Source organism: Notolepis coatsorum (assembly GCF_963971535.1).
Source record: "Notolepis coatsorum genome assembly, chromosome: 13".
In the NCBI taxonomy this organism is placed as follows: Eukaryota; Metazoa; Chordata; class Actinopteri; order Aulopiformes; family Paralepididae; genus Notolepis; species Notolepis coatsorum.
This window is the reverse complement of record NC_140177.1, coordinates 63,430,697-63,443,011: the sequence shown is the minus strand read 5'-3', so window position 1 is coordinate 63,443,011 and position 12,315 is coordinate 63,430,697. Positions and strand designations below refer to the sequence as shown.

At 43.9% G+C, this 12,315-nt stretch overlaps 1 protein-coding gene across 1 annotated transcript in view; it reads right to left on the bottom strand.

Moving 5' to 3' along the window:
- Positions 1-7,308: 7,308 nt before the first annotated feature.
- Positions 7,309-12,315, bottom strand: part of ctc1 (CTS telomere maintenance complex component 1) — a 199,952-nt gene continuing 194,945 nt past the window's right edge. Inside the window, exons 22-23 of the mRNA XM_084327685.1 lie at positions 11,492-11,612; positions 7,309-8,395 (exon numbers count right to left, since the gene is read on the bottom strand). Of these exons, the coding sequence (XP_084183811.1) occupies positions 8,301-8,395; positions 11,492-11,612 (216 nt within the window). The 3' untranslated portion in view covers positions 7,309-8,300. The remainder of the gene's footprint in view (positions 8,396-11,491; positions 11,613-12,315) is intronic.

The window sequence follows — 12,315 nt, the reverse complement described above, 5'->3', positions numbered from 1 at the left end:
GGCAATACAAAGAGTAGATTCCAGCAGAGCTTTAGGTAGAGACGTCGTACCTGGGTAGTGGTATCTAATACCACGATGGCTTCTGGTCAGCGTCGAGGAGTAGAAGTAGGCACCTCATCAGGGGAGGATAGAGTGCAGCTGTGAAGAATGAGGTGCCTGACCGCGTGTGAATTAGGGGGATGGAGTGCAGCTGGGCTAGGTGGCGTGAAGTTAAGTGATGCTGGACGTATAACGGTAAATGGAGGGGTGGATGGAGAAGGAGAGGATGAGGAGGAGTGTGTAGTGGATGGAGAGGGGGATGAAGAGGAGCGTGTGGAGAACGTGAGGGGAAAAGGAGGGGGAGTGAAGTATGCCCGTGCTATGATTATGACACTTCCGCCCTAAAGTGTCTTGAGCTATGTTGATTATTGCTTCCATGTCTAGGAAGATATATTTTATTTGTATTTTATTTTATTTCGTTTTTTTATTTCGTTTTTGTTATTTTTTGTTATTACAAATTTGTGTTTATGGTTTTCTTCTTTTTTTTATCTACTTTTTCTCCCTATTTTCTATTTTTCTCCCATCCCAATTTCGTATTATCCAATTCTACCCTCCCATCTCGAACGTTGCTAGACCATGCCTCCCACTGGTCGGCTGCAGTGAGGACCAAGCCTTGCATCACGTGTCCCCTCCGGTACACGAGGAGGCAGCCGTCGCATCTTTTCACCTGCACAGCGCGATCTCTCAGTGGCGAGGAGTAACGCATGGGAGGCTCACGCTGCCCCCGATACTTCCTGATTCTGCTGCACAGGCGCACCAACCGACCTGTAGGAGTCGCTGTCCACAACGTCCGATCCCCACCCACCGGCTTTCCCACCCCTAACACTGCCAATTGTATTAGTATGAACGACCAGTCAAGCCGGAAGCAACGCCGAGAGCTGGGCTCGAACCCAGCATCTCCTGCGTTAGTGGCGAGCGTCTTGCCCACTGCGCCACTTAGCCACCCCAAATTTGTGTTTATGGTTGAAAATGTTTGAGATAAATAAAGATCAAATCAAATTATTATAATAATAATAATAATAATAATAATCATTTTATTTTTATTTATTCGTACATGGAATTGTTAGTCCAACAGTGTCTTCCGTACATATAGTTCACTTAATATGATCCACTAAATTCCATGGCCGAAAGGAACAGGGAGAAGAAAACTCTTATTGTACCTGCCCCTATACAGTACACTGATAGACTGTTCATAGCGCAATGTTTATAAAACCAAACAAAATGTACATACTTATTTTGCAGAAATGAAAACATCCACCTAATTAAATTAACATAAATACATTTTGTGTATCTATCAGTTAAATTGCACATTTACTGAGGTTAATTTATACACACACATTTATCTATATATTTATAGTACACTGCTCTATTATATCATGTATTATTCTATATTATACTTCTATATACTATACTATATAATTGTATTATTAAAATTGTATTATACTATAACTAAATCATACTATAGTATACTATATTATATTGGTATACAGTATTATTTTATATATATACTGTTCTTTTAATAGATTATTCTATGTTAAGCTGCTATATACTATATTATTATACTCCTACTAGCCTATACTGTGTAATGCTATGCTATATTATCCTGTTATGCTAAACTGCAATACTATACTAAACTGTGCTATACTGTGTTTCTCTTTTCTTTGTACAACTTTTTGAAGTGAAATATACAACTTTATTTGTATAGCACCTTTCATCATTGCAGCTCAAAGTGCTTCACATCAGTAAAAAGACAAAACAGACAAAGTTAAGATAAGACAGAACAGTTCTTCATATTAGGAGGATCGAACATCCCAATAGGCCTATTTGTTTACAGTTTGATCAATAGCGATGTGCAATAAAATAGTTGATCAAATAATGCAATAGTTCAGTAAAGTTCTGAATGACTGTTTAAACAGTTTAAAACCTGACGTCTTTCCTCCTGTTTGATACTGTCGTGACAATTATGTAAATCCATTTTACATAATTATGTAAATCACAGTTAAAAACCCATACGGTGAGAATAATTACACAGCAATAATATAAAAACAGAGTCTTACCTTAAAGTGAATTTGAAGAAGTTTATTATTAAAGATACCGACAATTCACACGGTAACTGAGTCTCTGGGTCTCTGCTAATCAGAGATATCGCATCATTACCTCTGCCCATTGCAGCTATGTCCAACAGAGATAACTATCTGTTTCTAACTCACTACCTCCAGTGTTTCATAAAGTTCTGGAGGAGAGACTGACTAAACACACCAAACATCAGCTTTTATAACAAACAGAAAAGGTGGGACATCCTTATCATAAAAGTGATCTTTAACCAATCAATGACCCTCTGGGTCATATCCTGTGGCCTATTGGACATCTGATTCATGATGTAAATGATCATTAAACCAATCAGCTTGAAGGCTCTGCTCCTTATCCCAAAAGCAAATCTCTTATCAGTTTGACACAGAATTCAACATGTCGTCAAGAAACATGATGACACATTATTCACAAATTACATGATACTTCAGAATTCAATTTTGCATCAACAACATGACATTGCATTTCATTACTTGTTGACACTCAAAGACAGGCATGTCTGCAAGTGACCTTTAATATGACCTTTTATGTCCTAGTGGAGGGATATGGTATTACAATAAATTAATATTAATATAATAGTGTTAATTATGCATATTTACTCCACAATACCCACTTTGACCCTTCGAACCTCCCTCTCAGAGCGTTCCAGACCTGGGTCCCCCACACAGTTTAAAAACCTGACAGTCTTTCTTTGTTTGATACCCACACAGAATGAATGAATGAATTATATTAGATTGTGAAAAAAACAGCCCCCGGTGGGCGGTCGTTAGTGGTTAACATACTGTTGTATTTGTTTGGTACACTACACAGACGTTTGGTACGGTATGGTACACACTGAAACAGTTCGGATATGTGTACCTTTACACCCCTAATAAGAACAGATCATGAAATCTACTGTAATCTACTAACTGCGCTTCAATATATATCAATAACGTTAAGTGTTGTGGTTTATTATCCCGAATAATAAGATATATTAAAAAAATTCATACAGAAGTATGACGCTTGAAACTCCATAGAGCCTTTTGGGAAGTGTTGTTCTGAAAAATGCCAACGCTGATCGACAGCTAGCGATGTCCTTTACAAAATGGCTGCGAAAAAACTACAATTCCCATGGTTCAAAATGTCCAAAATGGTCACCTCGCGAAATAAACCTGACCAAAACTAAATTAAAATCTATCTAATAACACTTTAACCTATTGTTAAACTTAACGTATTTATGATAAACATTATAAATGCTGTTGTGACATGGTTATGATGTTTATACTTTGAATACTTTTGTCAAACAGTCTGGAGAGATTGATTTATGACATGATGTCATTTTGGGACCAGTACCGGTCCCGTCGGGCTTAACATATTGGGTGCCGTTCACGTAGAACTACGTTTCTGCCGCCCGACGGTTGAGTGCCGGAAACGTAGAACTACGTTTTTCTCACGGTATTTTTTTATATAATCTTTTACCTCCTTTTTTCGATTTTCCTCCCATCCCAATGTTAGTCGTTATGCCAATTCCCAATCCCCTTCCTGGTCGTTGCGCACTCTACCCCCTACCGTCGGTCCGGGAGGGCAGAGACTATCACATGCTTCCTCCGACACATGTGTACCCAGCCCACCGCTTCTTTTCACCTGGCAGCGCGGACTCTCACTGGGAGAGTGTAACGTGTGGAAGGTCACACTACCTCTCTTAGATCCTTCCCTCGCTGTGCAGGCGCCCCGACCAAACTGTAGGAGTCGCTGTTTACAACTGAATTGCCATTCATAATTCAGCGGGGCACCATACTGTTCTGAATGTGTCTGAGCTGGCAGACGGTCTTATACCGCCTTCTAACGTCTTCTGCCGCTATTGCACTCCATTAGAAACAGTGTAGTTTATTTTCTCTACTGAGCGTGGGGCGGGTCCTAAACACTCGCTTGTAGGGATGGCCTGTTCATGTGCAATGCCCAATAACGTCGGAGACAGGATCGCTGTGGATAACTGGAATGGCGATGAGATTATTGGATTATTTCTTTTGCATTACATCAGAGACCAGGTAAGGACTCTATATCCAATCTTGCATCGATCTGATATTTCTTTCTACCGCGATTGAAGCTATATGTGTTTTATGTGTGTGGCTTTTTACCGTTGGGTGCAGGTGGGGGGGGGAGCGCCGCGCTCCAGGGCCCATTTCATGTATGCACGAGGAAGGATAATAATGATAATCTAGCGTTGATTTCAGGAAGATTCGATAATCAGGTGAAAAATGACGTGTTTATTGAATTACACAAAAACGCTGTTTTCGCGTCTTTTTCCTGGAATTACTCAGAAGCACCCAAACTATATTCATATTCAAAACGGTATAAAACGGAAATGTACGGATGAAAAAATAATCTGTTTTTTGCACGTTGACTGGAAGCAACTCACTGACAATCGACAGCGTTATTAGACCCATAGCTATAATATAAAATATAGGTTTAGCTCTACAAAGATGTGCGTTTAAATGGGGTTAATGGACGGCAAGGCCAGATGCACTTCCCGGAAGGGGCATGGCACTCAATGTGTTAGAGGTTAATAGTTGATGTTTTTCACAGTGAAATTGTCTTTCATCATATAGTTTCTCAAGTATTTTTGAGAACTGTGATAATAATGATACCGGTCTGTAGTTGGTGAAGATTCAAGATTCAAGATTCAAGAGTTTTAATTGTCACGGCATACAGGTATACAATGAAATGCGGCTGGTCTTGCCCGCGACGATGTGCAATACAGTGGTACAACATATAATAGAATCCAATAAAATACAGTGGTACAACATATTAATAGAATCCAATAAAACAGTGCAATAAACAGGTACATGGTGTGCCATCTCGGTATCTGTACATTAGTATTTACAGAGCATATAGGACATGCTAGTTAGCTTTAGTAGTGCAATACACTGTTCCTTATGTTATACTACTTTAAGTGGCCTTTCCTCTGGCCATAAGTGTGCGTGTGTGCGGCATGAGTGTTAAAGTGGCTGCTAGTGTGTGAGCGTGCTCAGCGTGCGTGTCGTGTATGTACTTGTGTGTGGATAGTTCAGTTTCTGTGTCTCTCAATGTTCATTGTTCAAGGCTCTGATGGCCTGGGGGAAGAAGCTTAGCCTAAGCCTCTCCGTCTTAGTCTCTAGAATTCGCAGGCGTCTGCCTGACCTCAGCAGCTGGAACAGGCTGTTATTGGGGTGGTGGGGGTCTTTCATTATCCTGCAGGCTCTGGATTTGCACCTCTTGTTGTATAGAGCCTGCAGGGGAGGTAGCGCAATACCCGTGGTACGCTCGGCTGAGCGCACCACACTCTGTAGGGCCTTCTTGTCCTGTGCCGTGCTGTTCCCATACCAGGCAGTGATGTTTCCGGTCAAGATGCTCTCTACAGCTCCTGAGTAGAAGGACTGGAGTATCTTCCCCGATACTCTGAACTTCCTTAACTGTCTCAGGTGGTAGAGGCGCTGCTTCGCTTTCTTTACTACTGTGCCTATGTGTGTTGACCATGTCAGGTCCTCTGAGATGTGGACCCCCAGGTACTTGAAGCTGCTCACCCTGTCCACGGTAGCCCCGTTAATCCTCAGTGGTGTGTGTGTCTCCCGCTGTCCTCTCCTATAATCCACGATCAGCTCCTTGGTTTTACCAATGTTCAGGAGCAGGCTGTTGTCCTGGCACCAACGTTCCAGTACCTCAACCTCCTCCCGGTAGGCCTTCTCGTCGTTGTCCGAGATCAGCCCCACCACCACCGTGTCGTCGGCGAACTTCACAATGGAGTTGGAGCTGAACTTGGCCACACAGTCGTGTGTGTAGAGTGAGTACAGCAGGGGGCTTAGAACACAGCCCTGGGGGGACCCGATGCTCAGGGTGATGGTGTTGGAGGTCTGACCCCCCACCCTGACCGCCTGGGGTCTTTCACTCAGAAAGTCCAGTACCCAGGCGCTCAGGGCGGAGCTCAGGCCTAGCTCGATCAGCTTGTCCACCAGTCTGGTGGGGACTATGGTGTTGAACGCTGAGCTGTAGTCAATGAACAACAGTCTCACATAGCCCCCCTTCTGACGGTCAAGGTGGGAGAGAGTGCTGTGCAGTACCTGGGAGACCGCGTCATCAGTGGACCTGTTTGTCCTGTATGCAAATTGCATAGGGTCCATATCACTGGGGAGAGGCACAAATGTGGTCCTTGACCAGCCTCTCGAAACATTTCATGACCACAGAGGTGAGTGCCACCGGTCTGTAATCATTTGGACATGTTGGGGAGGGTTTCTTCGGTACAGGGATGATGGTAGACATCTTGAAGCAGGCAGGGACTACTGACTCCGCCAGGGATTGATTAAATATGGCGGTGAACACCGGGGCAAGCTGGTTTGCACAGGACTTAAGTATGCGTCCTGTTATACCATCTGGGCCTGCAGCCTTCCTGGTGTTCACCTGCATAAATGCTCTTCTCACACTGTGTTCCGACAACGAGAGAGCGCCCCCGCCCCCCCGCGGTTGCCCCCCCCCCTCCACAACAGCCGGTGCGCCAGTGACGTCACTAGCCAGAGGGCTAGCGGCGACACTGTCTACACCGAACCGAGCGTAGAAGGAGTTGAGTTTGTCCGCTAGAGAGGCGTCGTCGCTCCCCATTGCGGGGGCGCTGACTTTGTAGTCAGTTATTGTCTTCAGTCCCCTCCACAAGCCTCTTGTGTCGTTTTGTGCCATTTGTGTCTCCAGTTTCTCAGCATATGTCCTCTTAGCAAGTTTAACAGCCTTGCGCAGAGTGTAGACTGAAGCCTTGTATTCTTCCATATTTCCTGACTCTCTGCCCAGGTTATAAGCCGTGGTGCGTGAGTTTAGGGCTGTTCAGAAGGTGTTTATCTCCAGCTTTAAATAGTGGGATCACTTTAGCTATTTTCATTTTTTCTGGACATTTTCCCGGTTTGAATTACTAATTGAATGACTATGATTAAATATGTGAGTTAATGGATCCAAAATTCACTCAATTATATTCTTTACCAGGGTCATATCAATGTCATCAATAATGGCTAACAAGTAGGTTAACACGCTCAATGGCCTACAAACAATGACTTACACAGTGGCTGCTAGAGTGGCTGTCCCCTTTACAGACCAAACACCAGTTTAAACAAATATGATTTATTAACAGACATGAAAGCATACAGAATTATAAACTCAACAAGAACACATACGATCAGCTGAGGGGAGGAGTCACAGGGTGATGAGGGGAGGAGTGAGTCACAGGATCAGCTGGGGGGAGGAGTCACAGGGTGATGAGGGGAGGAGTCACAGGATCAGCTGAGGGGAGGAGTCACAGCGTGATGAGGGGAGGAGTGAGTCACAGGATCAGCTGGGGGGAGGAGTCACAGGGTGATGAGGGGAGGAGTCACATGATCAGCTGAGGGGAGGAGTCACAGCGTGATGAGGGGAGGAGTCACATGATCAGCTGAGGGGAGGAGTCACAGCGTGATGAAGGGAGAAGTCACAGGATCAGCTGAGGGGAGGAGTCACAGGGTGAGCTGAGGGGAGGAGTCATGTAGCAGCTGAGGGGAGGAGACAGGGCGATGAGGGGAGGAGTGAGTCACAGGATCAGCTGAGGGGAGGAGTCACAGGGTGATGAGGGGAGGAGTGAGTCACAGGATCAGCTGAGGGGAGGAGTCACAGGGTGATGAGGGGAGGAGTCACAGGGTGATGAGGGGAGGAGTGAGTCACAGGATCAGCTGAGGGGAGGAGTCACAGGGTGATGAGGGGAGGAGTCACAGGGTGATGAGGGGAGGAGTCATGTAGCAGCATCTCTCTCTTCATGAGTTCCTCTTTCTCTCTGTCTCGTCTGTGAAGGCAAGTTGCAGAGAGGGGCCTGTGTGTGTGTGTGTGTGTGCAGCTCAGTGTGTGTGTGTGTGTGTGCAGCTCAGTGTGTGTGTGTGTGTGTGCAGCTCAGTGTGTGTGTGTGTGTGTGTGCAGCTCAGTGTGTGTGTGTGTGTGTGCGTGCAGCTCAGTGTGTGTGTGTGTGTGTGTGCAGCTCAGTGTGTGTGTGTGTGTGTGCAGCTCAGTGTGTGTGTGTGTGCGTGCAGCTCAGTGTATGTGTGTGTGTGTGTGCATGCAGCTCAGTGTGTGTGTGTGTGTGTGTGCAGCTCAGTGTGTGTGTGTGTGTGTGTGTGTGTGCAGCTCAGTGTGTATGTGTGTGTGCATGCAGCTCAGTGTGTCTGTGTGTGTGTGCAGCGCAGCGACAGTGGGGGGGTCATGTGGGTGATGAACTCCCTCGCTCCTCTGCTGAATCTCTTCAGACTCTCTGGAAAACAATAAAAACTCATTTTAAAAAGGTCAGAATTTAACCTTTTCCAAGTCAGGTTAACGTTCAAACTTCATTCATAACCTTTATTTTATACTTGGAAATACAAGTGAGAGACGAGAAGCAGAACATTATAATCTAACAACAATAAGAAGCAGAACATTATAATCTAACAACAATAAGAAGCAGAACATTATACAACAATAAGAAGCAGAACATTATAATCTAACAACAATAAGAAGCAGAACATTATAATCTAGCAACAACAATAAGAAGCAGAACATTATAATCTAACAACAATGAGAAGCAGAACATTATAATCTAGCAACAACAATAAGAAGCAGAACATTATAATCTAACAACAATAAGAAGCAGAACATTATACAACAATAAGAAGCAGAACATTATAATCTAACAACAATAAGAAGCAGAACATTATAATCAACAACAATAAGAAGCAGAACATTATACAACAATAAGAAGCAGAACATTATAATCTAACAACAATAAGAAGCAGAACATTATACAACAATAAGAACTAGAACATTATAATCTAACAACAACAATAAGAAGCAGAACATTATAATCTAACAACAATAAGAAGCAGAACATTATACTACAATAAGAAGCAGAACATTATAATCTAACAACAACAATAAGAAGCAGAACATTATAATCTAGCAACAACAATAAGAAGCAGAACATTATAATCTAACAACAATAAGAAGCAGAACATTATACAACAATAAGAAGCAGAACATTATAATCTAACAACAACAATAAGAAGCAGAACATTATAATGTGTGCGTGTGTATTATGTGTGTGTGTGTGTGTGTGTGCAGGGCCGCCTCAGGGGGTGTGCGAGCAGTGCGGTCGCACAGGGCCTCGCGGGAAGGGGGGCCTCGCAATTTTTTTTAAAAGAATTTAAAATGTTTATTTATTTATAATTTTTTTTATTATTATTTTTTATTTTATTTTATTTTTTGCAAGGCCCCCCTTCCCGCGAAGCCGTTTTTCATCACAGACCTAAAATCTAGTTTTGCTTATATGCTTATATATTTCACATTAGACACGTTTGTAGAATGTGTCCGACTTGTTCCTGGCTCTGCGGCTCTGGAGCAGACATACTCACTATTGGAGCTCTGGGGCTCTGCAGCAGACATACTATTGGTTTCAACGAAGGGAGGGGTTACATGTGTACAGTCGGCCGGCGTGCGTCAGCTGCGTTTGACTATTTCGCGCGTGCAGCATTGGAGGTTATGCTTATGCCAGCCAAGACGAAGAGGACGGTCGTTCGGCAGATGGACTGAAGATGAAAGTTGTTGCATGTTAGACAGTTCAGTCAGGCTAGCCATGTCGGCTTAGCTAAAGGCAGGGACAGCTAGTTAGCTTTAGCTACGTTATAATATCGAGTGCTAACGTGTGGTTCAGTCGGGATAGCCATGTCGGCTAGTAGCTAGCTTAGCTAAAGGCTAACTAGCGTTAGCTAACCTAGAGAGAGCGCGTGCAGCATTGTTATGCCAAGATGAAGAGGACGGTCGTTCGGCAGATGAACTTCGTCAACTCCACGCGGTTGTCTCCATCCTCTTGGACGTTTGGTGAGTTTTTAATGCACTCTATTCTATTCCCGCCGTGGATATATCTCTCACTCTCTCTCTCTTTCTCTCTCGGGCCGGCTTGCTATCGTGGCTAAGGCTAACGTTATGTTGGCTAACGTTATGTTGAGCCAAGCGGGCCGGCTAGCTAACGTAGCTAACGTTATATTGAGCCAAACGGGCCGGCTAGCTGTTGTAGCTAATGTTATATTGAGCCAAAGCAGGCCGGCTAGCTAACATAGCTAACGTTATATTGAGCCAAACGGGCCAGCTAGCTGTTGTAGCTAATGTTATATTGAGCCAAGCGGGCCGGCTAGCTAACGTAGCTAACGTTATATTGAGCCAAACGGGCCGGCTAGCTGTTGTAGCTAATGTTATATTGAGCCAAGCGGGCCGGCTAGCTAACGTAGCTAACGTTATATTGAGCCAAACGGGCCGGCTAGCTGTTGTAGCTAATGTTATATTGAGCCAAAGCGGGCCGGCTAGCTAACGTAGCTAACGTTATATTGAGCCAAACGGGCCGGCTAGCTGTTGTAGCTAACGGTGTGTACCTGGTGTCAGTACCTGGCTACTCTATTTGCAGTTAGCCTATTTAGCTGATGTCGGCCGTTGGCTCCTTGCTACTTTGTTTTCTCTGGTATAGACCCTCTTCTCTTTGGATTTAAGTGTTGATCTTTGTCCTTTTGGATCTATGTATATTCATGTTGCCTTTGTGAAGTTATCTTTTCCTTCTGTTTTGTTCTTCCATTAAAAGTTGAATATCCTTTAGGGGCTCATCTTAGCTGTCTTGCTTATCTCTCTCATACATGCTCTCTCTCTAACACACACACACAAACAGACATGCTCTCTCTCTATCTCTCTCTTTCTAACACACAGACATGCTCTATCTATCTCTCTCTCTTCAATTCAAATGGGCTTTATTTCACATTCTTGTATTTCTCCCAGTAGGTATGGGAGTTTTGAGTTATTGTCCATGTTTTCAAAGTCTCTTTGGGTGTTTGCAATTTGTGGGAAGTATATGTCTTGGTATAGTGGGCAGGTTGTTAAGAAGTGGAGCTCGGTTTCCACCTCATCTTGTGTGCAGTGGGTCTGTCTTCGCTTGGGAGCCAGGTCTGCCTATGGCGGCCTTTCTCGATGGCTAGGCTGTGCTCGCTGAGTCTGTACCTAGTCAAGGATCTTCTTAGTATTGGGTCAGTCACAGTGCTCAGGTATTCTGCCACTGTGTACTCTCTGTTTAGGGCCAAATAGCATTTCAATTTGCTCTGGTTTTGGGTTGTTTCTTTCCAATGTGTCTCTCTCTCTCTCTCTCTGGCCTTGCTCTGGTGGAGGGTCAGGGGCATTGCCGGGTCTGTGCAGCGATATTATTTAAGAATATGTTGACTGTATGATTTTTTTTTTACCTTTTAGGGGGGGGGGGGGGGGGGCCTCGCGTTTCTCCCAGGCGGCCCTGTGTGTGTGTGTGTGTGTGTGTGTGTGTGTGTGTGTGTGTGTGTGTACTGACCCTGAGCAGGTGAGTGTGTGTTGAGTTGACAGGTCAAACTGACGGGTCGACACACGGAACCACTGCTGCACAGAACCACCAGGTACTGGAGGACGAGGTCATCCCTGTCCACATCACACACCTACACACAGGTACACACACAGGTACACACACACCAAACACACACACACATGTACATATATACACAGGTACATATATACACACATGTACACACACATGTACACACACATACAGGTACTGAAGTCAGAGTAAGAAATAGAGTTAGAGTTCTAATAAACATCATTGGTCAGTAAGAAATAGAGTTAGAGTTCCAAACAACATCATTGGTCAGTAAGAAATAGAGTTAGAGTTCTAATAAACATCATTGGTCAGTAAGAAATAGAGTTAGAGTTCTAATCAACATCATTGGTCAGTAAGAAATAGAGTTAGAGTTCTAATAAACATCATTGGTCAGTAAGAAATAGAGTTAGAGTTCTAATAAACATCATTGGTCAGTAAGAAATAGAGTTAGAGTTCTAATAAACATCATTGGTCAGTAAGAAATAAAGTTAGAGTTCCAGAATCTGAACTATCCCTTTAAGCAGAGTAGTGTGTCTGTAATCTAGCCATAGACCACCACAACACTTCCGGGATTCTGAAATCGGGGAGGAGATTGCGGGGGGGGCAAATTAATGTGGACGAGAGCCTTGACGTTGCAGATACGGCTGTGGGGGTGCTAGAGACATGATCGAATAGACTTGTATGCGTCTGACTCTCCTGAACACGGCGCGAGACATTCCTAATCCATCAGAACTAAATTGGCAGCGAAAAAGAACGTTTTTAAG